Source organism: Oncorhynchus tshawytscha, linkage group LG15, assembly GCF_018296145.1.
Source record: "Oncorhynchus tshawytscha isolate Ot180627B linkage group LG15, Otsh_v2.0, whole genome shotgun sequence".
Lineage (NCBI taxonomy): Eukaryota > Metazoa > Chordata > Actinopteri > Salmoniformes > Salmonidae > Oncorhynchus > Oncorhynchus tshawytscha.
In genome coordinates, this window is record NC_056443.1 from 17,902,367 (window position 1) to 17,915,830 (window position 13,464).

Genomic DNA, 13,464 nt, shown 5'->3' on the forward strand with positions numbered 1-13,464 from the left:
AATGCTGATGCTCCAGATACTCAACTAGTCTAAAGAAGGCCAGTTGTATTGCTTCTTTAATCAGGACAACAGTTTTCAGCTGTGCCAACATAATTGCAAAATGTTTTTCTAATGATCAATTAGCCTTTTAAAATTATAAACTTGGATTAGCTAACACAACATGCCATTTGGAACACAGGAGTGATGGTTGCTGATAATGGGCCTCTACGTCTATGTAGATACTCCATAAAAAAATCTGCCGTTTCCAGCTACAATAGTCATTTACAACATTACAACATTAACAATGTCTGTATTTCTGATCAATTTGATATTATTTTAATGGACACAATTTTTAAAAATTTCTTCCAATAACAAGGACATTTCTAAGTGACCCCAAACTTTTGAATGGTAGTATACATACATACATACATACATACATACATACATACATACCATAAACAGACAAATAAATACAGAAATTAAATAAATAAAGACACAAGAAAAGAAAAGAATAATTGAAAAAAAAAGTGTTTTTGACAGAAGTCACTTGAGCCCCGTCTGACACAAAGAGAAGATTCATACAGTGGACAAGCCCACACACAATCTATATACACACACCATTTACCAGAAAGGAGATACATATTTTTACTATTTAATTATAGGAAGCCCTTTTTCTTTTATTCCAGGCTTTATGTAAATATTCCGCAAACGTAAATACACAATGGACCAAAAAAACATTTAACCTTCTCCTCATCACTAAGCCACATAATGCCAGGGTATATCTGGTGTGCTTTCTGGAATAAGAGCAAGCGTATACCCCCCCCCACACACACACACACACACAAAATGATGTTGTTTATGCTTGGAACTGGCCCTGTACGTGTCACAATTGAAATGACCATGAACAGCAGGAAAGATCCCAGATTAGGCCTCATGACTGCTGTCCAAACCACATCAAGAGATCCAAAGCTGCATCCTAATATTAGTGATGGGATATGTTATTGGGTTCTGGTTTCTTTAGGGTACTGTCTATTCAGCCACACCAACCTCACGGTTCTATAATGTCTGTGTTTCAGGCTTCATTGAGTCAGTGTGTGTGTGTGTAGTTCAAATGAAAGCAGAATGGGAAAACCGAAGTAACCCGTGAACATGTCAGAAGCTGTATCGTGACTCTGTTCACTTCCTCTTCCTCGTCCTTTCGAGTGAGTGAGTGAGTGAGTGAGTGTGAGAGTGTGAGAGAGAGAGGGAGATACAGCGATACACACAGCGAAATCATATGAAAGGTGCTAAGGCCGGAAGTGTTCGGAAAGAGGAAGTTGAGAGTTGTGAGTCAGAGACAAGAAATTGGTGTGAAGACAGAGATACACTCAGAGAAACAAGGCATGAACAAATTAGAGTAAGTATGGTGAAGTGGAAAAAAGGACAGAGGTAAAAAACAAACAACGGATGAAACTGAACTGGAAAACACAACAAAAAGGCAACAAGTGAAGAGGAAAGGAGAAGGCTGAACGTTGCGACAGATGACAGAGTCGGATATGAGAAAACGCCGTGTCGGCACTCTTCTGGTCCTCATGCTGATACAGACAGGTTGGTTAGACTAACTTGTCTAGAACAAGATTCAAGTTTTAGTTGTGCAAAATCTGAATTAACATAATAATTGAGCATGTAAAAAAATATATACATATTTTCCGTTGTGGTCTTCAAAAACCAAGGTTTCATTACATTGCATTGTTCTGGTTATGCAGTACTAAAACCTATTTTAACAGTTGAATGTAGGGTAATACACATCCAGCTGATTTAAAAAGTGCAAGGTTTCGACAAAAAGAAAAGTATGTTGCAGGTTTTGACCGTTTGTGTTTGTGCGTGTGTGTGCATGCATGTCTGAATGCAGTTGTGGGAAAAGTACTCACAATTGTCATACTTGAGTAAAAGTAAAGATACCTTCATAGAAAATGACTCAAGTAAAAATGAAAGTCACCCAATAAAATACTACTTGAGTAAAAGTCCAAAAGTATCTAGTTTTAAATGTAGTTAAGTACAGAGGTGGAGAAAGTACTCAATTGTCATAATTGAGTAAAAGTACAAAGTAAAAGTAAATGCTATACATCAAATTCCTTATATTACGCTAACCAGACGCCACACTTTTCTTTAAATGTTTTATTTTATTTACACACACACCAACACTCAGACATAATTTACAAACGCAGCATTTGTGTTTATTGAGTCCGCCAGATCAGAGGCGTTATGGAAACAACAACGCGTTAACCTGATAGTTGCGTGAATTGGGCCATATTGCGGTCCTGCCTGAGCATTTGGAATGTAACAAGTACTTTTGGGTGCCAAGGAAAATGTATGGGAGTAAAAAAGTACATACACTGAGTGTACAAAACATTATGGATACATACTCTTTGCATTACATACTGTAGACTGGCCAGGCAAATCCAGGTGAAAGCTATGATCCCTTATTTATGTCACTTGTTAAGTCCACTTCAATCAGTGTTGATGAAGGGGAAGAGACAGGTTAAAGAAGGATTTTTAAGCCTTGAGACAATTGAGACATGGATTGTGTATGTGTGCCATTCAGAGGGGGAATGGGCAAGACTAAAGATTGAAGTGCCTTTGAACAGGATATTGTAGTAGGTGCCAGGCACACAGGTTTGTGTCAACAACTGCAACACTGCAGTTCAACAGTTTCCCGCGTGTATCAAGAACGGTCCACCACCCAAAGGACATCCAGCCAACTTGACACAACCATGGAAAGCATTGGAATCAACATGGGCCAGCATCCCTGTGGAACACTTTCAATATTAGGAAGGTGTTCTTAATATTTTGTATACTCAAGTGTATTTTTGGGAAAGTAGTGGAGTAAAGGTAAAAGTTGTCAAAAATATAAATAGTAAAGTACAGATACCTCAAAAAAACTACTTAAGCAGTACTTTTTTACACCACTGTCTGAATACGTGTTCTAGTGTCTTTAGTGTATGATCCACAAAAACATGGTTTCAGCATTATTTCACTGGAAGTTTCACTGCTAGTTTTTACTAGCACCTACACAACTTGCCGCAACAACGTCTTCTTTTTTACTTCCCACAGGCATGACAGACAGTGGGATTTCTGTATCTCACAAATGGCATGGAGATTACCTATCTATCACCTGTCGTCTCATGGGGGACAAAGACACTGTTTCTCAGATCAACTGGGAGATGACCAGCAGTTCGAACCACACCACCACCAGATTGAAACTGGGCATCTTCCACCCCGTGTTTGGTACTTAATATAATAATACATATTAATACGTAATACATAATAATACATATTACTCGCTTTTACTTTGACTATTGATTATTGGTCCCAGTTTACAAACTGAAGAAAGGCAGAATTTGCATAACACAAAATGCCACAAGAATAACACACTTAGATATATAATATAATATATATGAATAATGTAATATTTTGCCATTAAGGTACCTACGTGTTCCCGAAGTACAACGATACTGTGGAGATCCAGGGTAACGCCTCCAGCGGCCATTACACGCTCAGGCTGAAAGGTAGCACTGTGTTGGAGGAGAATCAGTTCTGCTGTAAATTCATGACCTTTCCCTCTGGAGGACTGGAGCAGTGTACAAATACCAGGATTAATGAAAGCACAGGTACCTTTATCTTGTTTGTCTGTCTCTCTCTCTGTTTCTCTCTCTCCTATCCCCACACATCCTGGTATTTCCCCTCTTTCATTTTCTGTTCCTGTTCTTTATTGATCACAACTATCCATAAAAAAAAACATTACAATTATATTATTTCACAACATTCACCAAAACACAAGTTCAACCTTGCCATTACAACCCACTTGGGTTAGGTAGTGCTTGTATGCACAATTTTGTGTGAATTTATGTGAGCATGTTTAAATGTGTGTCTATCTATGGTCTACTCACAGAGGAGGCCAAGGTGTCAGAAGGCCCACAGGGTTTACTAGAGGAGAGACAAGTGGAGCAGTGGGCTCTGCTAGTAATGGGACCTACCATCTGTCTCCTCAGTATCGCAATCTCTCTCTACTACTGCTTGAAGTATTGCTGCAGACACTGCTGCCGCAGGTACCTACTCGTCAACCAAACCCATTCTCTCTCTCCCTCTCTCTCTCTCTCTCTCTCTTTCTCTCTCTCTCTCAAAAGTTTGGACACACCTACTCATTCCAGTGTGCCTTTTTAAAAGGTAATTTGTGGAATTTCTTTCCTTAATGCGTTTGAGTCTATCATTTGTGTTGTGACAAGGTAGGGGTGGTATACAGAAGATAGCCCTATTTGGCAAAAGACCACATCCATATTATGGCAGGAACAGCTCAAATAAGCAATGAGAAACAACAGTCCATCATTACTTTAAGACATGAATGTCAGTCAATACTGAACATTTCAAGAACTTTGAAAGTTTCTTTAAGTGCAGTTGCAAAAACCATCAAGCGCTATGATGAAACTGGCTCTCATGAGGACCGCCACAGGAAAATGAAGACCCAGAGTTTCCTCTGCACAACTCTAGGCTGTGTAAGGGCTATTTGACTAAGAAGGAGAGTGATGGAGCGCTGCATCAGATGACCTGGCCTCCACAATCATCTGACCTCCACCCAATTGAGAGGGTTTGGGATGAGTTGGACTGCAGAGTGAAGGAAAAGCAGCCAAAAAGTGCTCAGCAGATGTGGGAACTCCTTCAAGGCTGTTGGAAAAGCATTCCAGGTGAAGCTGGTTGAGAGAATGCCAAGAGAGTGCAAAGCTGTCATCAAGGCAAAGGGTGGCTACTTTGAAGAATGTAAAATATAAATATATTTTGATTTGCTTAATACTTTTTTGGTTACTTTATGATTGCATGTGTGCTATTTCATCGTTTTGATGTCTTCACTATTATTCCACAATGTAGCAAATAGTACAAATAAAGAAAAACCCTTATATGAGTAGGTGTGACCAAACTTTTGATTGGTATATAAATATATACACGGAGTGTACAAAACATTAGGTGAAAAACATGCTATTTTCATGACACAGAGTGACTAGGTGAATCCAGGTGAAAGCTATGATCCCTTATTGCTTGAAGTGCCTTTGAATGGGGAATGGTAGTAAGTGCCAGGCGCACAGGTTTGAGTGCGTCAACAACTGCAACCCTGCAGGGTTTTTACACTCAACAGTTTCCTGTGTGTATCAAGAATGGTCCACCACCCAAAAGACATCCTGCCAACTTGACACAACTGTGGGAAGCATTGGAGTCAGCATGGGCCAGCATTCCTGTGGAACGCTTTCGACACCTTGTAGAGTCCATGCCTCAACGAATCAGGACTGTTCTGAGGGCAAAAGGGGGCGGCAACTCAATATTAGTTTTGTTCACTCAGTGTATATACTGTATATACAGTATATATATATATGTCTATCAATATCATTCATCTCTGTATCTCTCTCTTCTTTGTGTATCTTTATTATAACTCTCTCTCGCAATCCATCTCTCTCTTTTCCTTTCAAAAAAAATCTCCATCTCACTCTCTCTCTATATCATTTGCTTTATCTTCCCCTCTGTCTTCTTTTTCACTTTTATTTCTCTCACACTCACATGGAACGACGGGCCTCTCTCTCTCAGTAAAGTTTCCAGTAGCACTGACTATAACACCAAAAGTCATCAGATCTCAGATATCTGCTGTTATAAAAATATTTTTTTTCCAGGAGGCGATTGTTCGAGGTGGAGACTTATCTGACAGACCAGCACACAGACTCGGAGGTAAAGTTATTCTGTCAGCTATTCTTCCAGCTCAACATCCCCTACATACCTTTTTGACACAATGGAAAATAAATTAAGTATCGCAAGGCAATTCTAACGCCATTGATGTAACTGAAAGTAGGCTACCTTGGACCATTGCCAAAATACATTGGCCTAACTTCATCTAATGTAGGCTCCCTAATCACAAGCCTTTCTAGAGTCATAGAGATAAAGCATGTCCTCTCTCTATGGCTAGAGTGACCCCTGTAACTATAGCAACCTACGTTACCATGAAAACCCACAGGGCACCGTCACCATGGTTATCGCCATGGTTTCCTGTTGTTCACTGTGAATGACGTACATGTGGTTAGACGTCTCGGTCATCGCTCTGCCGTTTCTCTCTCTCTCACACACACACACAAATACACACTGGTAAATGTGGTTTGATGTCTCGGCCATCGCTCATAAGTTTCCCACACTTTTTTAAAATGTTTTTATTTTTATTTCACCTTTATTTAACCAGGTAGGCCAGTTGAGAACAAGTTCTCATTTACAACAGCAACCTGACTAAGATAAAGCAAAGCAGTGCGACACAAACAACAACACAGAGTTACAAATTAAATAAACAAACGTACAGTCAATAACACAATAGAAAAGTCTATATACAGTGTGTGCAAATGAAGTAAGATTAGGCCGTAGTGGCGAAATAATTACAATTTAGCAATTAAACACTGGTGTGATAGATGTGCAGAAGATGAAAGTGCAAGTAGAGATACTTGGGTGCAAAGGAGCAACAAAAAATATATATATAAATAAAATAAATAACAATGAGGATGGGGATGAGGTAGTTAGATGGGCTATTTACAGATGGGCTATGTACAGGTGCAATGATCTGTAAGCTGCTCTGATAGCTGATGCTTAAAGTTAGTGAGGGAGATATGAGTCTCCAGCTTCAGTGATTTTTGCAATTCGTTCCAGTCATTGGCAGCAGAGAACTGGAAGGAAAGTCAGCCAAAGGAGGAATTGGCTTTGGGGGTGACCAGTGAAATATACCTGCTGGAGTGCGTGCTACGGGTGGGTGCTGCTATTGTAACGGTTTTCTAGTGGTGATGAAGGAGAGTCGGACCAAACTGCAGCGTGTCGATTTCGATCCATATTTATTAAACAAAACGTAAACACGACTAAACACTAAACACTACAAAAACAAATAAACGTAATGAAAACCGAAAACAGCCTATCTAGTGCAAACTAACAGAGAGTACAAGTAAGACACTAAGGACAATCACCCACGACAAACTCAAAGAATATGGCTGCCTAAATATGGTTCCCAATCAGAGACAACGATAAGCACCTGCCTCTGATTGAGAACCACTCCAGACAGCCATAGACCTTGCTAGACAACCCACTAAGCTACAATCCCAATACCACCACCAAAACCCCAAGACAAACACACCACAATTACAAAAACCCCATGCCACACCCTGGCCTGACCAAATACATAAAGATAAACACAAAATACTTTGACCAGGGCGTGACAGAACCCCCCTAAGGTGCGGACTCCCGAACGCACCTCAAAACAATAGGGAGGGTCCGGGTGGGCGTCTGTCCATGGTGGCGGCTCCGGCGCGGGACGTGGACCCCACTCCTTTAATGTCTTAGTCCCCTCTCCCTTCGTCCCTGGATAGTCCACCCTCGCCGCCGACCATGGCCTAGTAGTCCCCACCCAGAACCCCACTGGACTGAGGAGCAGATCGGGACTGAAGGACAGCTCGGGACCGAGGCAGCTCGGGACTGAGGGGAAGCTCGGGAGTGAGAGAAAGCTCAGGAGTGAGAGGAAGCTCAGGCAGGTAGATAGATCTACCAGCTCCTGGCTGGCTGGTGGTTTCAGCAGATCCTGGCTGACTGGCAGATCCTGGCTGACTGGCAGATCCTGGCTGACTGGCAGATCTGGAAGAGTCTGGTTGACTGGCAGATCTGGAAGAGTCTGGTTGACTGGCAGATCTGGAAGAGTCTGGTTGACTGGCAGATCTGGAAGAGTCTGGTTGACTGGCAGATCTGGCGGCGCTGGGCAGACTGGCGGCGCTGGGCAGACTGGCGGCGCTGGGCAGACTGGCGATGCTGGGCAGACTGGCGGCGCTGGGCAGACTGGCGGCGCTGGGCAGACTGGCGGTGCTGGGCAGACTGACGACGCTGGGCAGACTGACGACGCTGGGCAGACTGACGACGCTGGGCAGACTGACGACGCTGGGCAGACTGACGACGCTGGGCAGACTGGCGATGCTGGGCAGACTGGCGATGCTGGGCAGACTGACGGCGCTGGGCAGACTGGCGACGCTGGGCAGACTGGCGACGCTGGGCAGACTGGCGATGCTGGGCAGACTGACGGCGCTGGGCAGACTGGCGACGCTGGGCAGACTGGGGGCACTGGCGGCGCTGGGCAGACTGGCGGCACTAGCTGCTCCATATAGGCTGACAGCTCTGGCGGCTTCTTACAGACTGACCACTCTGGCGGCTCCGTGCTGACTGGCAGCTCCTTGCAGACTGGCAGCTCCTTACAGACTGGCAGCTCCGTGCAGACTGACAGCTCCGTGCAGACTGACAGCTCCTTGCAGACTGGCAGCTCCATGCAGACTGGCAGCTCCATGCAGACTGGCAGCTCCATGCAGACTGGCTGCTCCATGCAGACTGGCTGCTCCATGCAGACTGACAGCTCTGGCTGCTTCATGCAGACTGACATCTCTGGCTGCTCCATGTAGACTGGCTGCTTCATGCAGACTGGCAGCTCGGGCTGCTTCATGTAGACTGACAGCTCTGGCTGCTCCATGCGGACTGACAGCTCTGGCTGCTCCATGTAGACTGACTGCTTCATGCAGACTGGCAGCTCGGGCTGCTTCATGTAGACTGACAGCTCTGGCTGCTCCATGCAGACTGACAGCTCTGACTGTTCCATGCAGACTGACAGCTCTGGCTGCTTCATGCAGACTGGCAGCTCTGGCTGCTCCATGTAGACTGGCTGCTTCATGCAGACTGGCAGCTCGGGCTGCTTCATGTAGACTGACAGCTCTGGCTGCTCCTTGCAGACTGGCAGCTCCATGCAGACTGGCAGCTCTGGCTGCTCCATGCAGACTGACAGCTCTGGCTGCTTCATGCAGACTGGCAGCTCTGGCTGCTCCATGCAGACTGGCAGCTCTGGCTGCTCCATGCAGACTGACAGCTCTGGCTGCTCCATGCAGACTGGCTGCTTCATGCAGACTGGCAGCTCTGGCTGCTCCATGCAGACTGACAGCTCTGGCTGCTCCATGCAGACTGACAGCTCTGGCTGCTCCTTGCAGACTGGCAGCTCTGGCTGCTCCATGCAGACTGACAGCTCTGGCTGCTCCATGCAGACTGACATCTCTGGCTGCTCCATGCAGACTGACATCTCTGGCTGCTCCATGCAGACTGACATCTCTGGCTGCTCCATGCAGACTGACATCTCTGGCTGCTCTATGCGGACTGACAGCTCTGGCTGCTCTATGCGGACTGACAGCTCTGGCTGCTCCATGCAGGCTGGCAGCTCTGGCTTCTCCATGCAGGCTGGCAGCTCTGGCTGCGCTGAACAGGCGGGAGACTCCGGCAGCGTAGGAGAGGAGAAAGGCTCTGGCTGCGCTAAACAGGCGGGAGGCTCCGGCAGCGCTGTAGAGGAGGAAGGCTCTGGCTGCGCTGAACAGGCGGGAGGATCCGGCAGCGCTGTAGAGGAGAAAGGCTCTGGCTGCGCTAAACAGGCGGGAGACTCCAGCAGCGCAGGAGAGGAGAAAAGCGCTGGCTGCGCTGAACAGGCAAGGCACACTGAAGGCCTGGTGCATGGTGCTGGAACTGGTGGTACTGGATCGAGGACACGCACAGGAAGCCTGGAGCGGGGAGCTGCTACCGGAGGACTGGAGTGTGGAGGTAGCACAGGATGGGCTAGACCGTGAAGGCGTACTGGAGATCTTGAGAGCAGTGTTGGCACAGGATGTGCAAGGCTAGGGATGTGCACAGGAGGCCTGGTGCGTGAGGCTGGCACCAACTTCACCAGCCGACTAACACGCACCTCAGGACGAGTATGGAGCGCTAACCCAGGTGCCATCAAATCCCCAACACGTTCCGTCGGGCGAATTCCATGCAAAAAGCACCAACACAGCAACTCCCTCATTTCTCTCTCCTCCAATTTCCCCATTAACTCCTTCACAGTCTCTGGTTCTGGTCTCCTCCTTGGCTCCTCACGATAAACAGGGAGAGTTGGCTCAGGTCTGACTCCTGACTCTGCCACACTCTCCCTGAGCCCCCCAAGAAATTTTTGGGGCTGATTCTCAGGCTTCCATCCGCTACGCCGTGCTGCCTCCTCATATCTGCGCCTCTCAGCTTTCGCCGCCTCCAGTTCTTCCTTGGGGCGGCGATATTCTCCAGGCTGAGCCCAGGGTCCTTTACCGTCCAGTTCTTCCTCCCATGTCCATTTCTCCAGGTGGTGCAGCCTCTCCCACTGCAGCTGCTGCTGCTCCTGCTGCTGCTGCCTCTGTTGCCTCTCCTGTGGTTCCCGCCTGTTAACACGCTGCTTGGTCCGTTGGTGGTGGGTGATTCTGTAACGGTTTTCTAGTGGTGATGAAGGAGAGTCGGACCAAACTGCAGCGTGTCGATTTTGATCCATATTTATTAAACAAAACGTAAACACGACTAAACACTAAACACTACAAAAACAAATAAACGTAATGAAAACCGAAAACAGCCTATCTAGTGCAAACTAACAGAGAGTACAAGTAAGACACTAAGGACAATCACCCACGACAAACTCAAAGAATATGGCTGCCTAAATATGGTTCCCAATCAGAGACAACGATAAGCACCTGCCTCTGATTGAGAACCACTCCAGACAGCCATAGACCTTGCTAGACAACCCACTAAGCTACAATCCCAATACCACCACCAAAACCCCAAGACAAACACACCACAATTACAAAAACCCCATGCCACACCCTGGCCTGACCAAATACATAAAGATAAACACAAAATACTTTGACCAGGGCGTGACAGCTATGGTGACCAGTGAGCTGAGATAAAGCGGGGCTTTACCTAGCAAAGACTTATAGATGACCTGGAGCCAGTGGGTTTGGCAACGAATATGAAGCGAGGGTCAGCCAACGAGAGCATACAGGTCACAGTGGTGGGTAGTATATGGGGCTTTGTTGACAAAACGGATGGCACTGTGATAGACTGCATCCAATTTGTTGAGTAGAGTGTTGGAGGCTATTTTGTTAATGACATCACCGAAGTCAAGGATCGGTAGGATAGTCAGTTTTACGAAGGTATGTTTGGCAGCATGAGTGAAGGATGCTTTGATGCGAAATAGGAAGCCAATTCTAGATTTAATTTTGGATTGGAGATGCTTAATATGAGTCTGGAAGGAGAGTTTACAGTCTAACCAGACACCTAGATATTTGTAGTTGTCCACATATTCTAAGTCAGAACTGTCCAGAGTAGTGATGCTGGACGGGCGGGTAGGTGCGGGCAGCGATCGGTTGAAGAGCATGCATTTAGCATTTAAGAGCAGTTGGAGGCCACGGAAGGAGAGTTGCATGGCATTGAAGCTCGTCTGGAGGTTAGTTAGCACAGTGTCCAACCAAGGGCCAGAGGTATATAGAATGGTGTCGTCTGCGTAGAGGTGGATCAGAGAATCACCAAACGCAAGAGCGACATCATTGATGTATACAGAGAAAAGAGTCGGCCCGAGAATTGAATCCTGTGGCACCCCCAAAGAGACTGCCAGAGGTCCGGACAACAGGACCAATTATTTTGAATAGTGTTTACACATGATAGAATAGGATAAAAGGACAACTGAAACATTACTTACCAATTATTTTCAAAACAACATGCATATGACCTAGTCTCTCTTGCCCCACCCCCTCTCTCTCTATACCATCCAGGAGGTCACAGAGGAGCCACCCCATCAACCCCCCCTTCCCTCACCTCCTCCCCTCCAGCTCCAGGGTTTTGACCCCTCTAAGCTGTACACTAAGATCAAGCAGGATCTGCTGTATGGACGACTGTGGAAGGCCTACCAGGGGACAGCTAAGGCCTGGGACCCCACAACACAGCAGGGACCACACCAGCAAGGGCCACAACAAGGGGCAGAACTAGGGCCACAAAAGGTATATCTTTCTTTCAAAAGTTTTTTAAAATGAATAATGACTATGCATAAGGAAACATTGCCTTACAAAACAGTCAATTGAAAACAAAGAAATTGAAAAACATTATGTAATGTTTGTTGAAGCCTGTGCCTCATGCCAAATAACACAGAAATCACACACATACTGTAGAGTATTTGATAAGGTCATCATCGTCATCAGGTCTATTTTCTTCTGGGGGATCATCGGGTGTCACAGAGAGAGGAACCAGAAGAACCAGAACTAGAACCTAATCTAGAACAAGAACAAGACCCTCAACCAACCCTTGAAGGAACCGTGGAACCACAGACTGAGCCTGAACCTATCCATCCATTAGCCCTGGAACCTGGAACACAGATGGAGGTTCAAGAACCAGAATGTAATTTAGAACTAGAACCCAACTTCCCATCAACCCTTTCTGCACGGAGGGGGGAACTGGAATCAGACATAGGAACAGAGAAAGAGGAAATTGAAGAAACCAGAGACTAACCCTTCAGCGAGGAGGTTCATGAAGGGAAGGTGTGTTGTGTTGTTGTGTGTGTGTGCGGGCCGTGCGTGTGTGCGTGTGTACGTGTGTGTTGGGAGGAATAATGCACTGTTGACATTGGGTGAATAACCCTGACCTCCTAAGGTTAGCTGTCAATCAATACGATTAATAATTATTGCCCCAGTGGGAAATTTGTAGTGAAAATTAAACTCACAGGTAATCGCCATGGTTTTTTGTTTACTGTGAACATCGTACATGTGGTTAGACGTCTCGGCCATCACTCAGACGTTTCTCTCTCTCACACACACACACACACACACAGACAGACAGACAGACAGACAGACAGACAGACAGACAGACAGACAGACAGACAGACAGACAGACAGACAGACAGACAGACAGACAGACAGACAGACAGACAGACAGACAGACAGACAGACAGACAGACAGACAGACAGACAGACAGACACCACACACACACTGGTCAATGGGGTTTGAAGTCTCGGCCATCGCTCAGATGTTTCTCACATTTGAGCTCACAACAGTGTGGCATACAGTAACTGTATGATGTGCGGTGTGAATAGAACATTATGCTTTTGAATATAGTAATGGGTTGAATGACCTTTAGATTCTAAAAAAGAGCTTTTATAGCCAACTTTATAGCCAACACTGTAAGGAACAAGACAGTGAGTGATTTTTATTTTGTGTATCTGGTTTTGTGATTGCAATTTCTGTATATAATGTTTATTTCTTTGTTTCAATTAAAAATCAGACTAGCAAAAGTGTTTGAGTCCTTCACTTGATATCTAGAATATGCCTGCTTTTTTTGGGGGGCCACTGGGGGACGACACAAGACCATTTATTCACTAACCTCAGTCCCAGGAAATTTAGCACAACGCATACGTCAACGATTCATAGTTGGCCTTAGTGGGAGTGAGCATAGAATTCTATGGGAGTGACCTAACTGGGTAAAGTTGGGATAGTTCTAACCACAGGAGGTTAGTGGTACCTTAATTGGGGAGAACAGGCTTATGGTAATGGCTGGAGTGGAATCAGTGGAATGGTATCAAATACGTCAAACAGTGTTTCCAG

General features: G+C 45.6%; 1 protein-coding gene across 2 annotated transcripts; it reads left to right on the forward strand.

Moving 5' to 3' along the window:
- Positions 1–1,237: 1,237 nt before the first annotated feature.
- On the forward strand, positions 1,238–13,154 carry si:ch211-196f2.6 (immunoglobulin domain-containing protein). Of its 2 annotated transcripts, none has more exons than XM_024373343.2 (7): positions 1,238–1,566; positions 3,073–3,246; positions 3,444–3,629; positions 3,911–4,067; positions 5,673–5,727; positions 11,646–11,870; positions 12,105–13,154. In XM_024373343.2, exons 1-7 carry the CDS (start codon positions 1,500–1,502, stop codon positions 12,372–12,374), a joined length of 1,134 nt encoding a protein of 377 aa, XP_024229111.1. In that variant the 5' UTR covers positions 1,238–1,499; the 3' UTR covers positions 12,375–13,154. The 2 variants fall into 2 exon arrangements, with proteins under 2 accessions (XP_024229111.1, XP_024229110.1); XM_024373342.2 differs by having other exon boundaries at positions 1,241–1,566; positions 12,069–13,154.
- The last annotated feature ends 310 nt before the right edge of the window (positions 13,155–13,464 follow it).

Coding starts and splice junctions, on each gene's coding strand:
- si:ch211-196f2.6 (XM_024373342.2), top strand. CDS start 1,500: ATGACAGAGTCGGATATGAGAAAACGCCGTGTCGGCACTCTTCTGGTC. Junction 1,567..3,072: donor CCTCATGCTGATACAGACAG/GTTGGTTAGACT, acceptor TACTTCCCACAG/GCATGACAGACAGTGGGATT. Junction 4,068..5,672: donor TGCAGACACTGCTGCCGCAG/GTACCTACTCGT, acceptor TTTTTTTTCCAG/GAGGCGATTGTTCGAGGTGG.